Source organism: Molothrus ater, chromosome 4 (assembly GCF_012460135.2).
Source record: "Molothrus ater isolate BHLD 08-10-18 breed brown headed cowbird chromosome 4, BPBGC_Mater_1.1, whole genome shotgun sequence".
NCBI classification, from domain to species: domain Eukaryota; kingdom Metazoa; phylum Chordata; class Aves; order Passeriformes; family Icteridae; genus Molothrus; species Molothrus ater.
This window is the reverse complement of record NC_050481.2, coordinates 46,933,681-46,959,473: the sequence shown is the minus strand read 5'-3', so window position 1 is coordinate 46,959,473 and position 25,793 is coordinate 46,933,681. Positions and strand designations below refer to the sequence as shown.

The 25,793-nt window shown below is 38.3% G+C and overlaps 1 protein-coding gene across 1 annotated transcript in view; it reads right to left on the bottom strand.

The window, feature by feature from the left end:
• The window catches only part of CORIN (corin, serine peptidase), a 111,423-nt gene that overhangs the window by 83,160 nt on the left and 2,470 nt on the right, over positions 1-25,793 (bottom strand). The window contains exons 2-3 of the mRNA XM_036382834.1: positions 11,609-11,753; positions 5,020-5,472 (exon numbers count right to left, since the gene is read on the bottom strand). Of these exons, the coding sequence (XP_036238727.1) occupies positions 5,020-5,472; positions 11,609-11,753 (598 nt within the window). The remainder of the gene's footprint in view (positions 1-5,019; positions 5,473-11,608; positions 11,754-25,793) is intronic.

Sequence of the window (25,793 nt, the reverse complement as noted above, 5' to 3'; positions counted from 1 at the left end):
TGCGCAACTGACCGTGTTTCGCTGCCCGGGAGCGCCCGCTGCCCCGATCCTGCCCCTCTCCGCCTCGGCTTCTGCCCCGCTCCAGGCCCCTCTCCGGTCGCACTCCTGCCCCGTTCCAGGCCCCACTTCTGCCCCACTCCTGCCCCGTTCCAGGCCCCGCTCCTCTCCCACTCCTGCCCCGCTCCGGCCGCGCGGGACTCGCGTTCGCGGCGCCCTCTGGCGGCGGCGCGGGGCAGGAGCGCGGCCGGGCCCCGCAGCGGCGGTCGGGCCGTGCTGAGGGGCGCGTCCGGCCCTCACCGCCCCTCACCGCCGGCCGGGCCGCGGGGATGCCCCTATGGATGGGCATGGCTGAGGATCAAACTTGGCCGTGTCACTTTTCACGTTAGAATCTGGCCACCGGTATAGTTCTCCACTGAAACTGCTCCTGTGAAATGGCAGAGGTGCTACGAGACTGTCTGCTAGCAGAGATCTACGGGAGACTTGGCACAAAGAAAAAGCAGTATTAAATATACATATGCAAATACACCAGTGAATGGAAGAAAAAAAATCAGATACTAATAATTCCTGTCCCAGTGTATATTCCATTCATCTACAGGATGTTTTTCTAGGAAGAAGGTCAGCCCTCACTCTCTCTACTTCTGTCTCCCCAATCATTAGTATTACAAAACAGGGAGTCATGCTTCATCTGAATCAAGTCTCCCGCTTTACTGCCTCAGTGCAGTCAGCTTTTATTTCCAAGAGAAAAAAGTAGCAATAAATTGTATTATTATTTCCTTGGGAAACCATGTTTTATTCTTTTTAATAGTTACTATTTAAAATGTGGTCTTTTTTCTTTTAAGCATCGATTGACAGATGAGTAGAATATTACTGCATATACTTCTAAACTCTATGAATAAACACTACAGAACCTATTGATTCACCTGACTCCCATCCTGATGGTTTTGCTATCAGAAAACTCTCCAGTGAGCTGTCCTCATGACTTGGGACCATGGTCCATGCCTCCAGAAAACATTTAGATATGAAGTCACACAAACTCAAATACCTCAATAGGAAAAACATACTCCTTCACTTGCTTCCCAACAGAGAGGTAACACAGGATACATTTAACTCAGAAGCTGACTTTTGGTAGGGGTCACCATTATATATTCAAGAAAAATTATAGTAATATTGGGCAAATATAAGGAACAACCACCTAGGACTATAACAACAACTTCTGGCAACATAAAATCTTGAACCTTCAGAAGTCAGAAGTTTCCAATGGACTATTGTTTCTACGAGCCCCAACAGACCAACTCACAAGCATTTCCATACTTTCTGGTTTTCCCATCATCCGGTGGCAGTAAGTCCATGAGGTCTTTTTTTTTAGCTTACTGCCTGATACGAGAAAAAAGAAAAAAAAAGGCAACTCCTCATATAATGAAACTCCACATATAAAGTAACTGTTCTATTTCACCTAGACACTCAAAACGGTCTGACTATCCCCCACAACAACTTACTAACAAGCCAGCTGTCTTCCAGAAGGAAACAGTGTCTTCCTTCTATTTAGTGCCTCCCACATCTAAGTCTTTCCATGTCTCTATTGGTCTGATTGCCTGCTATTTGCCTTTTCCAATTCAACTGCTATCTTTCTTAAGTTACACAGACATGGCAGGACTTTCTATTTTGTTTTTGGTAGACTTCATGATGAGGATTCTCATGGAGACAGAATGCTGACTGCAGCAAACCATCAGGTCCTTATTTTGGTCGCAACACTAGCTGAAAGTCCAGCATTGTATTTGATAGAGCTGGCATTGTTTCCCACTGTCCAGCATTCTTTTGCATCTATTGGCACAGTCATTTAAACATTTTATCAGTCACCGTTTCCACTATGAAACCTTTATGTGATTCCCAGCTACTCATTTTAGGAAGCTAAGTCTGTATTAGCAAAAATGTTATTACTTGACTATTTTCTGTTTTCCCTGATCAGAAAACACTGTCTGTCTGTAAGATTCCACCAGCAACCTTCTTCACTCTGGAGCCTAGCCATTCATTCTTATTTCTCCTATGCATTTTAACAAATGCATAGTCTGTGAGAAGAGGTCTGTAAGATTTCTTGGTGAAGACTCTTGTTAACAGCATTTTGAAAAGCCAAGTATGTTGTATTAACCAGCATTTTCACTGTCGCATTCAAAGAACTTTCTATTAAATTTGTGAGCCATTGTATCATTCATTCCTATTTACCCATTAATCTATTCTTTGCTAGAATTTCTGCCAAAGAACTTCCTTCTTCTTTAAGGATTTCTTAAGTACTTGATGTCATATGTGCCAAATTAAATTCCCCTCCAGTTAGTAACTCAGCAATGTCTTACTTATGTTAGTTTCAAATCTTTACTGAATACCATATGGTCACAATATTTATAATTTCTCTTATTAATGTCTTTTACTGAAGTTGTGGTCCACCAGTAAAGCAAATCCAGCATTAGGAATACTAGCATCCGACCAAAAACTTAACAGCCACATGAATGCCAGTCCAAATGTGTTCACAGAATTTTGTCTGGTTGGATTTGAACTGGCAGTCTCTATGTCATATGACATATCATTAATCTTTTATTGTACTGCATAAAATGAGCATAAAGTCCAAGTTACACATGCTTACTAAATGAACAGAAATGCATTCACCTCTCCACATTTGAACCAGATGAAACTTGGACTGATGGATGACCTGCTAGTGTGCCTTGGTGATGATGGAACATCAGTCTGACACACATCTAGAGTTTAATTTCCTTACAAGATACGCTTTAAAAACTCAAACCTCCGTTTCACATGGGTTCAAAAGTGATTACGTCAATTCATGAGAGGACAAACAAGTGCTCACCAGGACTCACTGCAAATCACTGGAATCTGCTACCACATAGTGTTCAAGTGTCTCAGCAAGCCAGCCCTAGCTCATTCTTCTTCAGGTATGTGATAATGTTCACAGCTGGATTCAGACACTAAGCAAGAGAGAAATAATTTCATCTACTACCACTAATCTGATGTGATCTTTAAGTTTTACTTGTCCCAAAAAAAAATGTTTACTCCATCAGAATATTGCAGTTTCACTGCTCCAAAACTCATTTATATCTCACTGTCCTCCACATCAGAATACTTAAGAACTTCCTGTGAACATCAGACCATGTCCTGTGTTACCTTAGGGATCTCTCCATGAAGAAAGCTTAGTTGAAAAAAAAAGATCAAAGAGACTAAAGATGAGTATAAGGAGTTAATTTGCAAAGGCCAGGACAAGAAAGGAAGTGAGTAGAAGACAGTGCTAGAAAGCTCCTGCTTTCTAGTCCTCCATGCCTTGGAGAGCCATGGGAACACACAGTTATTATGAGATCAAATTCTTCTGGATATTTAATTATTAATTTTTTTTAATCTACACACAGAAATAAGACAATGTCCCCATGAATATGGATAAGCAAAACACTTGAAAGTGGAATCAAAGAGTGCGAGGTTATTGATTAGTAACGTACTATCTCCGGGTTTTGGTTTTTGTTATCTCAGTTTGGGATGCGATTTTTTTGTTGTTGTGTTTCTTGGGTTGTTTTTATGAAATCTTGTAGTATATCAAATTTGACTTCGAAAACTTTTTGTCCTTTTCTCTTTACACAGAAAATACTATGCCACAATAGAATTCCAAGTAGTCATGCCTGCTGAATATACATGCAGTCATACTGCTGTTGGAATGATCTGCACTTACCAGAATAGAACACATACTTGGAAAGTGTTAGAAGTGCTTCTCTGTATATTACCAAAAAGATTAGAAATCCAAACCTAAGGCTGTCCTGAGGCACTGTAGTGATGTCCCTGCATTACCACTGTAATAGGGAAAAATATCATGTGCCATACACATGTGCGTATTACATATACATGTTATAAGCATCTCAAAAGAGTTTAATTCCAACATAGTAAGAAAAGACAGAAGAGCTTTACACTGTTTCATCTATACTTCCTGGAATTTCAGGTATCTCAAACATGATTATGAAAATATTTGTAGTGTAGCACATTATGATTTCTTGCTGTTCCTTGGCACAGTGATAATTTGCCAAGTTGCCAAAAGAAGTAAATAAATTAACCACTAATAGGATTCAAGCGTCCATTTATATACATTTATTCTGAGTTTGGGGTGCAGGGGGAGAAAAAGAGAAATCTACCTAAGAAAAATCACTTAGCAAATAGAACCTGCAAAAAGCCTGAACCATTCAGATGGCTTATGAATGAAGTCACTATAGTTTAGGGGAGAGAAGAAAATACTGATAAATCAGTGATTTACATTACATTTTCTCTATGACCTTACGAATAAGTTTTGCTCTGTGCTCCGGTGGGATTAAGAAAAAAGGAATGGTAAGCAGCTCCAGAGAAATGGATTCATTTCAATATGGTACCCTTTTGTTTCAGCAATTAGCAAAGCAGTATCAGGGAATTCTTCACTACCACTAACATGATGAATCAATAACATTTACTATGGCATTAATGAAATGCACCTACCTTCACAGTAAAAAAAAAAAGTCCTGATCCCAGTTAATTGTTGTTACTCTCTCTCAAAAATGCCAATAGAACTTCATTGCAACACAAAAAAACCTGCTTCAAATTAGAGAAGAATTTATCCATTAAGACATAAAAAGTTATAACTGCAATTACATGCCAAGATCAGGAATGTACTTGCCACATGCATAGTTTTAAAGAAACAGAATTTACAATCTACAGATTTATAAGTGCACTAACTCATTTCTAGGCTTGGTAAGCCTGATTATCACCAATTGAAGAATGTATTTTAAGTTTTCATACTGAGAGAATTTACAGCATCTTCCTTAACAGGTTGAACAAATGTTCTGATAAGAAACCAGCTGATTGCAAGATGGAATGTACGCAACAAAATAAATTATGGAAAGGGACACACGTTCCTTAGACCTCATAGAAACACATAGGGGAGCATGCCAATAGTATGCTCTGTAGTTTTGGGTCAGAACCATAGAGCCAAATAAAATATAAACTTACTTTTTTTCTGATCCATTTTTTGTGACACAGATGGACGGGTAGGACTTAATATTGGCAGAGTGGTCATCCTCTCAGTGTTGTTAAAAGAAGCCTCTGTAGACCACAACGTCATTTCCTCTGCAGTGGCAAAGAGCTGGGTGCTGTCTTCAGCGCCCTCTGCCAAAGCAGCTTCAGAGGCAGGTTGATGACTGAGCACTGTGGCTTGAGTTGGGGGATCAAAGGAATTTTCCTGGAAAGACTCTCTAAATATATTTGAGTTCTTGTTCATTTGGTCAACGTGGGATAAAGGCGTGGTGGTCCAAGAAGAGGGCTGAGTGCTGAGATCTACTATGGGATCAGTCTCGGAACTATTTTCAACCATATTTGGCAAAAGATCAGGAGACGTTTCAAAGTCACCATTAACTGTGAGGCCCTCACTTCCATTTGAATAAAAGCATGTCTTTTCTAACACTCCTGCAATAAAGGAAAAAAACACCAAAATTACTATCACCTGGAAAAGTGTTACCAATTTGTTTTGGAAAGTTAATACTAACTAAATACTGGCACAGATTTTAAAAGTATTTTAATATCAAAATTAAAATTAAAGACAAATTTAAGAATTCTATCTGGCAACAAAATGGCAGGAGCACATAAAACATGGTTGCTGTAGGATAAATAAATGAGCTTAAACTATTTTAATCGTATTTATAGTATGTCACCAAATACTTACATGTTTAAAACTACAGAGTGCAATTTCAAGGAGCTTCAACATGCATTCATTCTATCATTATGTAAACAAGATGGACAATGCTATTTTTTACTCCTTTTAAATTGCATCATCTCTTGTTTTCATAGTACCACCATCTTCAGAAATCCAATTCTGAAGCTTTAAGGGTATCAATACATTTTCAACGTATTCCATATTCAGTAATTTGTAACATGGAAAGAGATACTGTTTTCTCTGTATAAGATTATGTACTTCAACCACCACTGCTAAATATGGGGCCCTGAGTTGTCATTCTTCTCTGATACTGGATTTTAAATATACAGTTATTGTCTAAAATTTTGTCACTTGCTGGCTTTATTTTTCGATCATTTATCATATTATAGACAAAACCAGACTTTTCTTAGTTGTATATGTTGAATAGTTGCAAGTAATTATAATTCACAAACAGTAAGTAGATCTATCCCAGAAGCACTGGGAATTTAAACTACATAGTAAGATAACTGATGTTTAATCTAGTAATCCAAATAATAAAGAAGACATCTTTAACATGTGTAGAACATATAACTTATTTATCTATATTAAAAACAACAAATATTATCTCAAATTCTTTAACCAAATGTGTTAGAGTCATATTTAATGCTAGAAGAGAAGCGCCACTCTGTATTACAATATAAGAAATTTTTGGCAAATAGCAAAAGTAAATTTTGCCACTGGCAGGTAAAACAGCTTAACAATCATAATAGACACAGTGCATCTAGACTTGATCATAAAAAAAATTCAAAGGAATCATCAAAACATAAAGTCTTTCAAATGTACCAAGTACCTGGGCAACAACTGATAATTTTAGTAATTTTTCTTCATATTCATTTGACTCTTCATTAGCTGCTTGGTACAGATGAACCCCAAATGGCAGGGGGGTTGGAATTAGATGATCTTTCTATGGTTCCCTGACTCCTAAGTCCACAGAACACTCAGCGCCATCTCTCCCAGACTTAATTCGCATTTTGGTTATTACATTTACCAAAATGGCAGGTTGCACCATCACCTCCCAGTTAGGCCTTGTTCACCTGCCACTGCCGCAGGCTCTGTACCCAGACAAACCCAGCTCCAGGCACCACACTGAGTCCCATAGGGTATCCTGAGCCCATTCCCATTATTGAATTCCTCTTCTCACTTCTCTGTGCACTCTGCTGCTAGAATAAATTAGTTCACTGGTCTGAAATTCAAGGACTGGGCAGGCAGAAATGCTTATTAATCACAGCTACAACGTGATTATGACAGAAGAATCCAACTTAAGTGCCTTTGGGTTGGAAAGCTTTAGAGGTAAGGGAAAAAAGAGAACTGGAATAGCTGAGAAGGGGCAATGTCAGCATTTTCTTTTTTACTGAGCAACTTTTAACTATAGCAAATGCAAACAGCAAGAAAAACTGGTGAAATTTCTGAAATATAGTGAGTTTCGATTAAACAGTTACCATTTGAGATTTATCATATCATCATTTATCCAGGCTGGATTGTTTTGGCTCCAGTGTTACTAACTGTGAGTAAATCTTTATGTCTAACTTCTACTGGACAAACCCAGGGGAACTTTATACATACATACACACACACATACATACATATATATATATATATATATATATATATATATATATATATATATATATATATATAAATATAAATATATAAATGTTAGGGTTTCTGGTTTTCCACCAGCAGATGTTCATATATCATTGGGTTTGGAGGAATTTACTGTGTGTACTTTACAGAAACAACTAAAAATCTCCCACCTGCAAATGATTTAAGCAGCACTTTTTTTTTGTTTGAGTCCTCTAGTCAAATCAAACAGTAAGCGCATTTTCACAAATAGGGACTAGTATTAATATGATTTGCTAAAGTCTAAGGAAGAGTAAGTGGTTCTGCTCAGAAATTGTGCTCACTAAAATGTGGCTTTATTTGGATGCCAGGTATTTCTGTTCAAACAAAGCACTGAATCTCTAGAATTCAGAAGCCTACTTTGTTTCAAGTTTCAAAAGTTATCAGGTTTTTTTTTTGCAGTTTTCAAAAAGTTAAAATAAGCTTTTTGAACTCCTGTGGGAAAGTGCATAGTATTTTTCCACAATTCAAGAATAGCTTAAGGTATTTTTTCACATTCTCTCTCCTCCTCCTCCCTAGACTCGTCTCTTCTCTTCCACTCAGCATAAAAATAGAAAAAGGCTGTAAAACATTGGTCCCAAAGAGTTATTAATAAATTTTAAATTAAGTTAAAATGATTAGCTATTTATATATCACTCAGCAGAACAAGAGGCAATGCATTACAATACAGGTAAACTCTTGAAAAATGTTTGAAAACCCCCTTTGCTTTAATACCATGGTCAAATAAATACTGTGAAACAAAATATTGAGGCTACCCACTGGATTCTATCCTCTTCTCACTCAGACTTATTTAATTTTTTTTCTGGAACAATAAATAATAACTATGTCTATCAATGCCACTACATCACTTACTTCTTTCCCTGAGATCCCCAAATGCTTGTTTGCTTCTTCAACCTATCTTTCCAACAATTGCATTTTTTTATTCCGTTTCTACAGTTTCCTAGTGATAACAACTCCTCTTAACAGGGGGACCACACAACGAAGCTCTTCGACACAAAAGGACTTCCTAATTGTATCATCTCCACTGACAATGAGCAGTATTAAAATTCTTTTTAACAATTTTTCCCTCCAAAATAACATCAGCCTGGCTCAGGTATGCCCTTGAGGGAGGCAGGTGTAGGCCCCTGGCATTCCCCACTTGCTAGCTCTAGATGACAACTCTGTTTCCACTGGTAGGTCACCTTCCTGAGTCACGTCTTTCTTCTCCCACATTCTCCTCTTATCCTGTCCTTTTACCACTGCACCACAGAGACTTTAGGCACTTTATTCCAGGCTGCAGAATCCACTCTCTGAGCTGGGCACCCATTCACTTTAATTTTCATCCTTCCCCCCACCCTTCCCCTAAAAACATTATTTTAACAAATATTTTTTAACAAATATTATTTTAACAATATTTTAAATCCTAAATTAAGCTTACTGGATATGTTTTTATAGCATCTATATTTAAATTTAAAGATACCTAAGAAAACAGAGTGATGCTTTAAAACAATCAGTTCTTTCTTAATCTCTTCAGTGAAGAGAAATTAACTACTCTCTATCAATGTTTGCTAACAGACATGCAGCACATACAGAGCATGCATTTTATTCATGTATACACAGGCACACTATACCAAACTATTCTTCAGACTTGGGTTCATACAGAGCTGCAGATGGTAAATCATAAGCCAGATAGTTAATTAGTTGAGAAATAGATGTAACCATTTTCAATTTGTGTCTCCAGCTACAGCTGGGCACGTCCAGATGACAGAAACATGAAGTATGCCAGCCTTCATTGTGCTTGGTACAAAACAGAACTACTGGGACCAGACCCATTCATTTCAAAGCAACACTTTCCAGCAGTTTTAATGATAATTTCCATTTGCTGTTCACTTTGGGGAATTAATATTTTGCTTAAATATGGACAGGTTTTAAAAAATTGACAGTTTACTTAAAAATGGACAGTTAAGAGATTTAAGAAATAGTCACACTGTTCAAGCTCATAAATTGAGATGCTGGCAGAGTAAACTGTGGAAGATTTCTAGCTCTTCAGAGCAGGAAAGCTTCAAGAGACCAAGTCTATTTAAAAGCTAATGAAACAGAGCAAAGCAGTCTAATAAAGTATGGGTAATTGATGAGGAAGTTGTAAAGGAAATAAAGCATTAGTTCACTAGTACAGCTGGCCAGCACATATGAACTGAGATTTCTCCTGCAGGGTCTGTACCCATGACTCTGCACTCTAGAGAAATGGGCACCTTACTGATACTGTGAAGGTCCCATAGTATACCAAACTATTGCATGTCAGTTAAGCTGCAGTAATCTATCTTTCTTTCTTTCTATTCTTCTTCTTTCCTTCCTTCTTCCTTCCTCCCACCCCCCTCCAACCTCCCTCCCATTAAATAATTTCTATTAGCCACTCAATACTATCAACTTATTTCTTACACAGTAAGACTTCATACCAGTATTAGAATTCAGTTATTATTGACCTGAAATAAATATGAAGTAATATTTTGGATATATTGTATTATTAGTTACTGTAACAGACTATATTCTATTACACACACTTGAAATCCCCACAGCATTAGTTCATCTAATTCTGATCATCAAATATATTTGCTTCTAGGATATCAATGCATAGAAAATGAAAGCTGCTGAGAAGAATAGTAAATTATAAAATGTTTATTCAAAAGCTGCTTCTGAAGGGACCTTTGCAGGTTTTAGACTTGGGTTGTAACAGCAAGCCTTTTTCTTTACCCTACAGTAGTGACGTTGACTTAAGAGGAGACAGTCACGATTTTTGCTACATAAGTAGAATCCTAACTGGCCCCATTTCCCAGAGGATTTCATACATTTTAATCATAGGTCAATCCATGCCTGAGAAAGAGATTGAGTATAACTGATGTAAATACACCTGCCTTTTTATCTGGTTTCTCACCAAAGAATGAAAATCTAGGGCAGAGGATATGAAAGATACAAATGGAATGCTAAACATAAGGAAAGCAAATTTAAAGGCTTCCTATTTCGTAATTGCAAGACTTACTTGATCTTAATCCATTTCAGACTGTTCTTAGTTCAGAAATACAACCCAAGGCTTACCTGTCAATCATAACATTCACTAGCTTTGGGGGTTTTCTTACTTCCTGAACTTAAACTAAATGAAAAGAACAGGCCTACAACGTCGTTTGCATATCCTTTACAGACTGAATGGAGAAAACAGATTTAAGTTACTCTGATTTTGACAGTATTTTTGAAACATCTTTACTTTCTTCCTATGCTTGTTGTTTGACGGTGGGATATGAATTGAAATTGGAGTGTTCAAAATAGGAAAACAGATTTATATCTGTATGTCTGGATACTGGATACAATACCCCACTTGTTTCAGATGTGCTTCTAAACTACCTAAGGACGCCCAATTCGAAAATGTTCTCACTAACAAAAAGAAAAATTAAAAAAACCCCAAAAACACTCAGCACTGAAAGCAAATTTTTTAAACTTTTTTCCCCGAAAAAATAATGCTTTAACCTAGTTTCATTGTCCTTTTTATTTTGTACTTGAAGAATTTAATGATATGCCAGCTTTTTTAAAAGTAACAAAGGGAAGACTTTTTAAAAAAATTATGCTAATAAATTAGCACTTTTTAATTATGAAAGACATATGCACAAAATTACATAACAGACTAAGTAAGCCATTACGAAGTCTATGAATACCTTGAAACAGTTACCACAAAACATATTTGGGGTTCTGCATTGATACCTATTTTGTATGTAGATGAAATGAACAAAATTTTCCTTATTTAAACAGTAATATTTTGTATGCTGTTCAGAAAAATTTGTGGCTATTTATTAATTAAATTTCACCTGAAAATAAGAACCAGGTTTGCATATGAATGTGTGACATAAACAGATATATATTCCATTCCACTGACAGTGATCTAAAATGATAGCAAAAGTATCTTTTTTACTTGCAAAATGGCTGCTGAACACTATCTACATGTTCAAGATAATGTGTTCCTCAAAAATCTACCTTGAGAAAACCAGAAAAGGTTTCCTCATCAATACTTTAAATATGTTTCAAGGATATGAATGTAAATAGCAGATGTATTTCTCTGCAACAGTCACTAAGTAGATTCGTTTTTTAGATAGGTGTGGTAAGACTTATGTCTAATGTCTACAGTTATATTTGCACTTTAGAATGTGGTCTTAGTTTTAGTCTCTTTAATTTAAAAAGCATCTCCTTAATTAAAAAAGCACTCACCTACAAAGGTAAGCAGGATCACCAGCAAAAGGATCAGAGCACAAATGCATGGAATCAGTATCAGGAGCAAAAGTCGAAGGAACTTGGCAGAAGCCAGTTTCTGAGAGCAGCCATCCCCCATACTATCCTCATCTGTTCCTAAGACCTGAAAAATAAAAATGCAGTTTTATCATGCTGGGGACCATCAGTAATACCTATGTTTTCAATAGCAGTCGTCCCTCCCTACTACACAGCTACATGATTTAAATATATGCTGCATATGGCTAATAGATTCTTAAGGACAAGTTGAATGTAAATTTTCTTCCCGGTGGACAGTCTAGCACAATCCATATCATTTATTAACTTTTACTCAATATCCACAGACCTATAGCTTCATTGAAATGTCTAAACCTTTCTAATGAACTGAATGTTGGATGGGTATTTTATTTGAAAAAAATGCAAAATACATAATAAACTTAAGGAATAAGGCTAAATACAGATTATTTTATAATTTAAAACAATCCATTACTAATTATTCAAGAGCTCTGTGTTCTTGTTTCTTTTATTAAAGAATCAACATAGTATTATAACCTTTAAGTGACAATAGAAGACTTATTTGCACAGTAATGATGTCTGATTTTTTTAAGTACTTTATATAATGCAAATCACATTTTCTGTTATATGAATGGAATACAAAAGAATAGAGAAAAACAATTTTCTGAATTCAACTGAGCTGTACAAAAATTCAAACCCCTGTAAAAGCCTAAATATGCATTTTATATTTTTTAAACCTAACTCCATTAATACTATGATCACATATACTGGAGAAACGTCATTGGTTTTAAACAGAAACAAAAACAAAATTCCAAATTAATATTTAATAGCAAGGTTGAAACTGTTACAAAGTCAATGCCCCTTTGTTTGAAATTGACCAAGAAATAAAATCTTCCCTGTGATAACGTGAAACTGGATGATAAGTTTATTCATTACAGACAGTGTCTTCTCAAAGGATGACTAATAGTTTATCCTCTTTGTCAGGAAGATCAATCACATCAAAGATGGTTGTGTCAGGATGCAAGAGTAAAGGCATCCATTACCCTGACAGCCTCACCCCGAAGAACCTCAAGAGATTGAAGTCTACAACATAAATAATGTTAGTTCTTGTAAATGCCAGTCTCTGTGGGTTATCCCTTTGGCTGGCTCTGCTGAACATGCCTTTCTGTAAAGAGCAGGTCATCAGACTGACTGGCATAAACCAAAGCTGAACTATTTCTTAAGGAATTGCTGCAGACACTGGATTCGTACCACCTCACAACCTCAGTCCCATTTTCTGCACTGAATGAGAAGACCTCAGGCATAAGTAGGATTTGCAGAATTATCTTCTATCATTCTACAATATCTCCTGTTCCAGCATGGCACAAAGACTATTTGGAAGGTAATTTTCCTTACTGATAATAGAATTACCAACTACCCCTGAAACCCCTGGTTACTAGACACTGCAAGACCCTTGACAGACAGCAGAAGCCAAGAAAACTGCATTTGTGAAGATGTGTCTTTTCTGACAGTGCTAAGCATCACGTCATCTGACCACTTCGAGACTCATCCAGTGCAGTGTCTGTCCCATTTGACTTCTTTTCCTACTTTCACTGCTCAAAGTAAAGACATTAACACTGAAAATGCATATGGTATCGGTATGGTATGAGATGCTAGTAGCATCTCCCTTGATAGTCTTCCTCCTATTCCAGTGATTCAGTCTCAACGCAGTCCTACTACTAGATTTATCTAGCAAGCAGGATGGTAAACTTAAAGATGTTGGATTTATCTGAAAATCTGAAACAGCCAGCTCAGGATGAGAACAAAGAGTGTCTGTTGAAACAATCTGAGTGAGATGATAAGGTCTGTAATCTAATCCTCATCTTCCACAACACAAAAAATAAAAACAATATTGCAGAGACTTAATTGGTTGTCAGAATTATTTTTTCTTAATCAGCAGCTTATTCAGAAGTAGTAAATGTTTCAAACCAAGACTTTAGGACTTCTCAGCTTAATTAATGCCCTTGTCCACAAGTGACATCTAAAACATTCAGTCACAGATAAAGTTAAGGATTTAGGTGAATATTAGGAACTTTAATCCATGTAACATTCAGACAATACCTGCTTGACTTCCTGCAGTCCACACTTGTCTACCTTGTCATATTAAAGTCTTCAGTGTCTGCCTGACATTTTGCTTCTGGTAATGCTGGAATCCAGCAGCTTTAGCTGCTGTACTCATAGCAGGCTTCCCTGAATCCCACAGCCTGGGTTTCCACAGCGTGTATTAGGTCCCCTTGTGAGTTCTGAGCACAGGTAACAGAGGAATAACACAACTCTGCTATGGACTCAGATCTCCCAAAACTCTGCCATAATTACTTCTGAAAGCGCAGACAACCATGCAGTAGATGCAGTGATCCCACAGGAAAGGGGGCAATTGAGTTCAATACCCTGTTTTGCCTGAAGCAGTTAAAAAATGAGATCTACAACTGAGCAGACTATCACAACCACATAAACACAGACTCCTCTTGAATCAGAGCACGCCATGCCTTGAACTTATGATATTCTATTAAAAAGAACGTGGTTCTTCTGAGCCAGACAACAAGGAGGCGGACCATCACTACACAGCTCAGTGATCAAGGCACTTGGGAGCTGATTCTTAGTTTCTTCAAGACAAACAAAATTTAAATCCAGCTCATTTTCCTAAAGAAATTACTCCCAACCAAGATGCACTTCTTGCAAGTCCCAAGCAGAAATGTCCAACTCTACCTAGTGTAATACAAAGTAAATTCTGACCTGTGACTCCACGAAGAGTTTGTCTTAGGAGTAAAAACTTAGCGAGAAAGAACAAAATTTTTGTTCTCAAATATTTGAAAAAACATTCAGAAATAGTACCCATCATCACTTTTTGACTCTTTTTGTTAAGAGGGGTTGACATTGATTATTTTGGAGGCACATGAGTTCTTAATAATCTCAAGCACAAGTGTTTAACTGACAGCAGTTATCACCATTGTCATATATAAACCTTAGAGTCAACCTAGCAGAAACATTAAATGTGTGTCAATTAAAACAGTGATCCTGTGTTTACACGAGAAATGTTTTCTAAAGTCTACTAGTGTTGTAAATACTGCTTACTTTACATAAATGTTCAAGACTAAATGAGAACATCAAACATTTTCTTTCTTTTCTACTCCTGAAAGCAATAAATCTCTATCTTTGTATTGACAACTCACTGCCACAGATTTTAAAATGAGCTGTTGTATCCAAATTTACTTTCAGTGGCTGCTCAAGAAAAGAATGCTGTATTGTTAAAGATATGCTTCTTTAAGCACCATGAATTGCGTGTTCTGTAAAACTGCAAAGTAAATATTTATAGGCAACTAAATAGCATGTCATATTTTTCCCTTCTACAGGAAAAGACCTCAGGAAAAACAATACACCTGTTTAAATCATCATCAGTGACTATGCAAGCATAAATTATTTTTTCTAGTTTCCCAATATTACCATTTTCCATCACTTGAACATCTACATTAGGTTTTTTCTGTCAATTTCTCTGATGAATATAAACTAAAACTAGAGATAGTGTTGCTGTTTCCTATATCAACAATGAGACTTTAATAAAGTGTCCTATAGATAAACATGAATGACATGAACACCTACTGGTTGTATATTCCCTGACAGTATTTCTTTTTCTCTTGCCACCAAATATTGCAATACACAAAGAATACATGCACCAGCTTCAAGTGCTCTAGTATGACAATGGTATCTGCATAAACTGCAGACATGCTCTGTTCTCTCAGTTCTTATGAATAATGGAATAGAGGAACAAATAATAGACTAAAGACATAAATAATGGAATTGTCAGATAAAAATGGGCCTATGGAAGGAAACAGGGGTGCAAAATGCTTATTCCTTGGCTCACTTCAAGCTTCTAGGTTAGTGGCTGAGAGAAGAAACCAGTCTCCCTCAATTCTTTGTGTAGTTAACAGTTTCTCTGACTCATTCTCTATGTCTGAGGTACCTGGCAGATACTTATATCTCCCTTTCCAAGGAAAGGACAAGAAGACTTAAAAGCAGGATCCTTGAGCTGTCCACTGAAATAAATCAACCCTAAATGTTAAAGATTTCAAAATGAAATAGATTTAGCCAAAAATCTATAGCACTGGACTAAACCATAGTCTCAATACTTGAAGAACAGGTGCAAGTTCTCTTCCAACCACTGCTATTAGAAAACTCAATCTAAGAAATATTTTCAGAATTAAATACTGTGTGCAGTTAGGAAATATCTGTGTTTGTTTTTTAAGGCAACAAGTAATTTGCTTTTAATACAAACATGCTTTGTATTTAACAAGAATATAGTCAGAAGAGAGGATACCTAAAAACATCAGATAATTTCTTCTGACAGCTAAGAGGTTTTGTCCCTAACAAAATTACATTAACCACTGCTAACCTGAGTGGCATTCTTTCAGTAATGACTGCAATAAAGGAAATAGACTAAAAATAAATTCTGAGCTAATTTCAGTGTGTATTTTTAAAAAATTCTAGGTATCTAGGACTGCTGGATCAGACCGCTCAGTTTATTTTCTGGAACCACAGAAGGAAGAAAAAAGTAAGATGAAAAAGAGTGTGTAGTCCCATCTGACTGCAAAAAGACTAAGAATTCATTGGACCAAAATTCACAGCTTATTTTCTGCAGGACATGGAAAGAATCTGATCTCATGGCTGTCATTTCAATAACATGCCTGTCATATTAAAGCAGAGAAATGACAGATTACATTAAGATTTATGGGTGAAAAGCCTATGGCAGTATGCAATTTTCCTTTTAGATACTAAAAGTATCTAAGTTACTAGTCTATAAAACAGCCTGAATCATGGTATAAGCACTCGACAAAAATATCTCCTGCTGTTGTCACCACAGAACTAACAGATGTTCTCCCAATAAAGGAGTATCATTAGAGCTAATTGCCTACTGTCAGTATCTTCTGTGCATGATGGGTCTCTAAGCAGAAATGTAGAAGACACCTCCTAGATCAGAAGCATTAAAGTATGTTGAGCAAGCCATACACCAAAGCATTATTTAGTGTTTGTAATGGAGAGAAATGGAAAGAAGTACTAACATGAAATGCAGAAAGAACGTCAGAGGGCAATAAACAGGTCACCTCATAATGCCATTGCCCTCAGAAGTCCACATAATGCCACTGAGGAATCTGCTATCCAGCCAAGCAATAATTATGTAAGATTACAAAAACTATCTGCAGCTCTTTCCATATCCTTGATACTGTTCCTCTCTAATGTTGAAGCAGTGCTTGGTTGTCAGGTCTTGCGATTTCATCTGCTTTTATGATGCTGGTCTTAAATCTCTAGATACTGAACTGACATGACCATACCAGCCATTACAGCTTTTCCTTTGCCATTAGAGGAAGATGGTTCCCATCTGTTATGGCTACAGAGCAAAAACTGAGCATGTGAAGTGTCAATGTTTAAGCACAAACCACCACATATATATATCAATTTAACCATACTCATTCTTACAGCCTTTTCTGATCAACTCATAATATTCTAAGGCCTGGTAATGAGTAACAGAAGCTGAAAATGGCCTACAGTTTTTATCAGTTCTGTCCTGTTTACATGAATACTAGGAGGCAGCAATGCACCTCCATTCGACTACTTTATTGTCAAAAAAATATAACATCATACTTCAATAGTCATTGTAACAAGTAGAAAGTGTGAGATAAATCCTCCAGAGGTACAAAGTCACATACTAAAAACACATATAGGCAAAAATTTGCAGAATATTTCATTTTCAGTGTCAGAGGAATTAGAGAGCCAAACTGAAATGGACGCTGACAAATAAATGTAAAGGTAGCATAAGAAACTGGATCCTAAGCAGCTTTTGTCTGCATTTACAAGCAGTACCCAAATTCTAGTGTACACAAATTGAAGAACAGTAGTGTCATAGTTATTCTAAAAGGAAATAGTGCCATTTAGAGGGGGTAAAATCTTCTCATGCAGTAAAGTAGAAAAAAAAAAACAACAAACCAAACACCTTTTCATACAGAAGGCAGGAAAAAAACCCAAACAAACAACCCTTTTCATACAGCAAATCAGCAAACATGAAAAGTATGTTATCATCACAAAGTTATTTGCCAATAAAATGCACTATTTTCCTGATAGTTCAAGTTTATTGTAATCTTGTAACTTCTCCCAGGGAATTCCATATCCTCAGACAAAATACAAATTGCTCACATAATCCATTAGAAGTCCATTTGGACAATCAGACCTCCCTTCTCTTCCATTAAATTAACCAATCCAAAATATAGAGTATCCCACTAAGGGAGATGTCATATAAAGCTGGGCATATCTTTCCAAAGTAAGTATTTGGTTGGTGCTAGAGGCCAGATTCTTTTGCTTGAAGCATAAACATGAAAGTTTGGAGTTCTGAGCTTATTCTCATTTCATCTAGCTCTTCAGGGAAAGAATACACTGTTCTATCCTGACAATGTAGTGGACTATAAAGGCACTTTGAAAAACAGCTATTTGATATCAAAATAAACATAAATAATTTAATAATTGGTCTCCCAAAAAATATTTTATTTAGGCATCAGAAAGCTATTGACAAGCAAACTCTTGACCTTGACTCTCCATTACAAGTGATCTATGCTTAACATCTCATGCAAAAGATGGAAGTGGAAAAGAAAGGATTTCCATGGATTCCATGTGTGATAGCAATAACTGTTCTCCATCTCATTGTAAATAAGAACTAGACACACCATTAGCCAACATATACAGTCAGTACAAATCTGTCTTCAAAACTTGAATTAGAAAACAGGGAAAAAGGATATTTATCATTACTAGAGAACAGTAGTATCACTCTTATGTTGCGATCCCTTCATTTTTAAAAAGAAGTGCTGCTGAATAATGATTTTGTTTTGGCATAAATGCTAATTGTTTACATACTTTGTTATATATTGTACATATTTACAATTATTTATCATTTCACTGATGTAAAGGTAAAACTACCATGGGGATACTTCCCACATTTACAATGGAACCTTGTTGAATTCTCAAGAATGTTCAGATAAGGAAATAGTACACCTGATAGCACACTTACTACTTGTAGTAAGTGCATCACTGTGATGCAATTTTATTTAGAGTAATAAAAGTTCTCTCTTTTATTACTCACAGCTGGTGACAAAGATGTGTGATGCAGCCATTCCTCATAAAATGGGCAAGGTTCAGTAAACATATGGAAGATAGCAAAGATTTTTTAAAAACTGAAGTGTGTATGAAAGGCAGTAATTTTAAGGATTAGACTATGGTTAGCATTATCTGTTACTTCTCAGTGCCAGAACACGAACATCCATTCAGCTCACTTGCACAAGCAGTGGGAAATTGTTCTGGGGAAAATACTCTTTAGCTAATGCAGAATTCATGCTCTAGGGGTTCTTAGTTTTCTTTAAGTTGCTACGGCTTGCAAAAATTACTCATGGAAGTTTCCACAGCGCCGTGCTGTTTTTCTGAACACACAGAGAGACTATTTTAATGCTTTCCTGACTACCCAGATGTTCATTGCATTGAGCTAAGCATGCTGAACAGCGATGGCAAGCCTCTGGCTACACACTGCTGACAATCACAACCCAGCAAGCAGGGAGTAAGTAACACAGTACGCTCTTCAGGTTCCTGCCTAGCTGGGAATTCAATGAGTAGATGTCTGCAGAAGAGCCACTAGCATAAGAAAGGCAAATTTGAAAACCATAAAAAAAACACAACAGACAAATCTTAGTGGCCTACTTTCTGACAATTAAAAAAAAAAAATTGGAAAAAAACAAAAACATTTTGAGGGGGTGGAGGGATACTGTTAGTTGAAAACTTCCTCTTACAAGAATCTTTCAAGCCTGGAAAACTAGAAAGGGCAAAAGGAAATCCTGCCTGTCTTGTGGCTCACATTCAGTGTATCAGTCACCCACTGCCTATGTAGAAATGCCATCAGAAGCCCCACCCCACACAAAGTAGTTACGAGCTCATAATTGGAGATACCTTTTTTTCCTGTTAATGCCTCATCAGTAGGGTTTAACCCTCTGTGCAATGCCTACTGCTGATTATACAACTGCTAAGCCCATTTGAAATCAGAAGCTTTCAATTACATTAACTAGATGGTAAATTAGAATGCAAGCTAAAAAATTGCAGGAATCTTTTTAAAAGCACTTGTCTCTTTATCTTTCATGCACTTTTAATCATTTTTTTCATTAAAAATGCATAATTATTCTTCAACTATAAGCATCTACCTAGAAGAAATTAAAATTTAGAATTTGAATGTATAATGTTAACTTTACTGATTTTTTTTCTGAATTATGATTTAAAAAGATACTAACCCTTGGGCCAAAGATAAGGCCAACAGTAATATCAGTCAAAGGAAAGGATTTGATTTAGTGTCAAAGCCTTATCTGTACAGTATAGCTGGATTTTTATTTGACCTCCGCCAAAAGATGAAAATGGGGTTATGCAATATCACAAAGGTCGATAACCTACTACCTAAAAAATTTAGAGGCGACTCATTCATTTTTCAGTAGGGTACCACTTTGTTCAGAAACATGTCATCTTTGAACATTTTGCTTCAGTAAAAGAAAATAAAGAAAAGGAAGAATATTTTTTGAAACTACCAGGACATTGAGGCAGAAATAACTGGAGAGGTGACTAGAGATTAAAACTATTCAATATTGCTGAACTTACAAAAGAAATGAGCCAATACAGAAAAGATCAAGTGGGTTAACAAGGCACTCACATTGGTGTATATATTTGACTAGGACTTTGATATAATAATTAAGCTTTACAGATCACATAAAGATTTATGGGATAAAAACATCCATCTAAGTCACTGAGACAATAACAATCTGATTATTTCATCAAATAATAAAAATTCTACTGTATTTATGGCTAGAAATATTCAATTTGTCATCCCTAGAACAGATGCCAGATTTCCTTCCATTCACATTTTCTTTGGAAAACTCCAAGAGTCATAGAATAATCCCATCCATGATAAGGAAAAAGCAAATGAAAACCATCTGGAGTCTCAAACCATCCAAACCATCTCATACCATCAACACTATTCCATACCTCTCACTTTATAGGGAAAAGGATTTGTTAACAACTTCTAAATACATTCAATCATCATTTCAGACTTCCTTTCCAGGCTTGTCTACATGCACTTCAAATTATTTAAGCTAACACCCTTAAAATGGCTGAGCAGGATGAAACAAAGCTTATGAAAGGCATTTACTACCTAATTCTGCTATGTAGTTGCTGCATATTGAAAGGCAATGTAAGAAAAAAAAGAAGAAGAAAGATAGCTACTTACTCTACAGTTCCTAATATTATTTCAGATATATTATCAATTTAGGCAATATTTGCAGATGCACAGAACTAGCTTTTTCAAACAATAAAGTATCTCTCAGCAACATCTGTCGCTCATGGCAAAAAAGGAAAGGTTGTTAAGGCAAGGTGGGCTCAGCTGTCTGTGTTCCTTCCGGGAGATGTGAAAATGCAGAAGGCTGGGAAAAGCCTGAGAAACGTAGCCTGTGCTGCTTCAATAATCTCCAGGTGCCACTGGTTTCAGGACAACTTTACCACAGGCAAAGTAATCCACCCAGTAAAAAATATGATAGCAAAAGCGGCAGCAATGGAAAACATGTCCATGTTGCTCCGCTGTCCCACAGAAGTCAGGAGAAAACATGATTGTGTATTACAGCTATCTGCTGGACTATCACATCCATGCAGAGCTGCAGGACTCAGAGATGTGGGATGGAAAACTCCTCAATGCTACCTACCAGAGGTTTTATTCCCAAGAGAAAGACCTGGCGGCTTTCTGAAATCATTAGTGAGAGGAACAATGCAAGGAGCACATAAGCAATTTCTCACTGCTTCACTCAGAGGCAAAAAAGGGGCAAAATAAGAGTCTCTTTCCTTAGGAAATGCTTCCTGAATCTTTGATGTTATCAAGAAATTTTCAATAATATTAGAGTGACAGTATAGGCTATTTTGAAACTAGGAGTTCTTTTGAGGTGATGAACAGTAATAGGAATTGCTCTGGGCAGTTACTACTACTGCTAAATCACTGCCAAGTGAAATCTCTCTCTGGCATCAAACAAATCGGTTCTGAAAGATTCTAGCACATTCGTTTTTAAAACACCGGGTTCTGTAAATGGCAGAACTGAGTGTTACATGTTTTAGGAAGGGAAGAAAGGAAAGACAGACTCTGACAATCACCAACCAGTCCCAAAGCAAGAGCACCATACACTGAATACTGGAATCTCCCTGAACTACAACACATGAATTGGAGTAGATGAAATCTGATGCAGTCCTAAAAAAAGGAAACTCTACCTTCACTTCCTTTCCCTTAAAGAACTAGGTGAAGATAATTAAATGTTCAACATACAAAATACTTCTTTTGCAAGAAAAAGTTGGCCTTGGAATTCTGGAAGAGTAATAGCTTACAGGAGCACCTGCAGTGATGCAACCTGACAGTCTTTTTTCCTACAGACTTACAGGAGCTGTCCCCCAGGGGCAGCACCTGAACCATCACAGCACAAACTTCACCATTCAAAAGCAGCTCTGTCAGTATCTGATTTTCAGCCTCTATTCAGTTTCTACAGGTCAACGTGCTAAAAAGCTACCTTATGCTGGAAACAACTCAAAAAAACTAGAGAACTGTAAACTGTGTGGCACCCAAACAAGCAGATGGTGCAAAGGTTCCATTCTAATGACAGAAATGATGAAAAGGAACGGAAGGATGGCTGGGTTATTTTCACTCCTTCATGATTTAGGGATAGGGGAAGAGGGACAGGGAAGCAGAAAACCACAGAGGCAACACTGCTACTCTGGTCAGTACCCTGGCCACCACTTGTGTCCCAATTACATGGATATCCATGTAGGTGGCAAGCTGTTGGCAGTGGGGGGACTGCAAGTTTGGCCTCCTTGAGAAGAGAGCAGGAGCTGCTGTGTGCCACATATGCCCAGTTCCACCTGGATCCACAACACGGGACACAGCTGAGCCCATCAACCAAGTTGATGGTGCCTCCATGAGAAAGTATTTAAGAAAGGGCACATGCACCACACAGGCAGAGAAGCAGGAAAAGAGTGAGATACAGCAGAGCAAACACCAAGGTCAGAGAAGTACACGCTCCATGGTAGAGCAGATACTCCCTCCTAAAGGACTGCAGCCCACAGAGGAACCACACCAGAGCAGAGGATGAGTAAGAATGAAGGAGCAGAAGAGAACCACAGTCCTTCCCTGCACTGTTCATTGCCTCACTGAAGGGACTGACTGCCAACTGTGGCGATAACAAGGGGGAAGGAGAGGAGTCTGAAGGGAAGCTGAGAGGTCTGGGAAGTGAGAGGTGTTTTCCTGAGGTGTTTTAATGCTTGCTTCATTTTTTCTTTTTGTTTCACAATATCTGAGTCAGTCAATATGTATTAATCAGTAATAAACTAATTTACTCCACTCAAGTCTGTTTTGTCCATGATAGTGACCACGAAGGGATCTCCCAGCCTTTATCTTGACCTGTTAGCTTTCTCATTCTTTCTGTTTTCTTCCCCATCCCACAGGATGGGGTAGGGAGAGAGCAAGTGGACATGTGGAATGGAAATAAAATCTTTTAAAAAAATCTTTAAAATCTTGGCTGTGGGCTGAGGCCAGGCCACCATCACCCTTAAGAGTCGGCTGTGCCCTGAAGGGCACTGAGGGCCAACAACTGTGACATGGATGAACCAGTAGCATTAGACAGCATTTTTTGGTCATTTTTTGCTGGCTTTAACCCCCAGATATTCAAGTTTCACAGGTAAAATAACCAGAAATAATATATGCACAATATAGTTACAAGTACTGCTTTAAATTATAATGTCTTGAAACCATAGCCAAGGAGCATCTATCCCTTCAGGGGAGCAGCTGTATGCACAGGGTAGACACAGGATGGAATCTAATTTAGACTTCAGAGGTAGCAACATTCTCACCTCTTTTTGAAATGAGAATCTCTTGCTTGACAGTCATCTCATTATTTTTACATTTAGGAAATTAACCATTTTTTGTATTTCTTTCATCTTTGCTGGTTAGAAAGGCAAGCTGAAATTAAAAATGCTACTCGGAACTATCTGTTCACAGCAAAAATGAATTATGCTTCCATCTGACAGAGACAAAAGCATTCACTGGGGCATTAAAGCGTACACAGATTTAGGAGTGGGGGGAGCTCTCAGTAGAGCTGCCGGGAGCGCCCAGGGGACAGCGGGAGCCGGGCCCGGTGCGGCCCGAGAGCCGCCGGGACCTGCCGGCCGGGCTCCCCGGCAGCTCTATTTTTACTACGGTATGTTTTGCATTCAGACTTTCCACTGCAGGCGGCCCGGGTCAGGGGATCCGCTCTGCCGGGGGAATCTGACAGGTCAGCTCAGCCAGAGTTATTTATAGAGGGCGGGGGACTGAGGGAAAGGATGCGATCGGCATCGTATTCTTCTGCCGCGGGGCTGCGGACTGCGAGAGGCACCCAGGAGCAGCCCCCCCTTCGCCCCTCAGCACAGCCGGGCAAGGCCGCCGCGGCCGGGAGAGGGGACAGCCCGCTGGACACGGGGACAGCCCGCTGGACACGGGAGCTGCTGCCGCGAGAGCCAAAGGACAAGGCCCAGGCGCTCTTCCTTCCCTCTTTGCCTCCAATTTAACTCCTGCAGCCTCTCGGGGAGCGAGGGCCACCCCACTCCCTGCAGTCCCAGCAAATGGAGGGGGGGCTCCCACCTCCCACACCCTGGCACCCAGAGTGAGGCCCAGGACAGTTGCAGTGAAACTGCACACAAGGCAGCAACTGACTGCGGAGGACCAAGAGAATTAACAATTCAGAGGCAATGAGAATAGTCAGGCTGCAGCTATCTGGATACTGTCTTCAGTCACTTCATGAGTGCAAGGACTTTTGCAAAGAGGATTTAAGCTTTCTTTCTCCCACTATGACAATCCATCACTTCACAGCAGGTTATCACCTACCCTTCTTTCCTGGCACTGGCGAACTCTATGTACCCAGCCTGCCACTCATGAGGTCCATTTCTTTTCAGTAGGGAAAGAAAATGGGACAGATTACAAGCATCAGTATTTCAAACTGTAATCACACTGCCCCCCTCAAGCCCTGCTGCTTACTTAGCTACTTCATCCTGAAGGCATTTAAATATCAGGAGGTGTCTGGCAGCCACATTTGAAAGGGCCTAAGCTGCATGTGCAAGTCTAAAACTGCCCTGCTGCAAGTGGCCTGACATCCGCCCCTGCCAAACCCTGGCTGACATTCAGAAACAAGACATTCATCTGGCCTTGTAAGCACTTGCTAAGGATGCCTGACACGCTGACAGGACTCTTCCCACACAATGTAGCTATAACCACCATCTTTTAAAACCTGACCACACTAGGAGTTAGTGCCAGTGTATGTAACTGCCCAAGAGCATGATATGTTCAGCCTGAAAGCACATGACCTGGTACCCAGGGCCTCCCAGTCCAGGTGGGGTCAAATCCACAGTTCCCACTTCTTAAGGAAGTACCAGTAGCGCTTATATTGTGTCTCCTGGATTGGGATGACCTGAATCTGCTGGGCCTCAGCATGGCAAAGATTGACAGAGCTCAAACATCCACTTAGCCACACTGAAGTGCTGTCTTCCTGCTTGTGAACAAAGGGTTTGTTTACAGTTCACCATTTGTTGGTTAGAGCAGTTGAGTGGGAGCTGCTCGATTTCTTTGCCAGATACAACAATCCCAAAATTCCCTTGCCTGTTTCACCTTCAATTCAAAGGACCATTCTCCATCTGACAAATGAGATTTCTGTCTAGGTGCTTATCCACCTCAGCCTCTGCACACATTCCTTGTCTGGCTGTGCAAATAATGACAAGAAATTATGTGTCTGGCAATACATGGACTTAATACAATGCTAGGACAGTACTGTTCCTCAAGGGAGCTGAGTGCTAAGACCTAAACATGTATATCAGCTTAGCAGGAAAAGAAAAATTTAAGAAAGGGCAACTCCTACATTCAAGTAAACCCACATTTTAAAATAATTACTGGCACTGTTAACAGTCCTAGCTTTGACTTGTATCTGCAGACATCATCTAATACATCATTAACAGCCAAACAATAAGAGAGATACATAAAATCGCCCTGTGC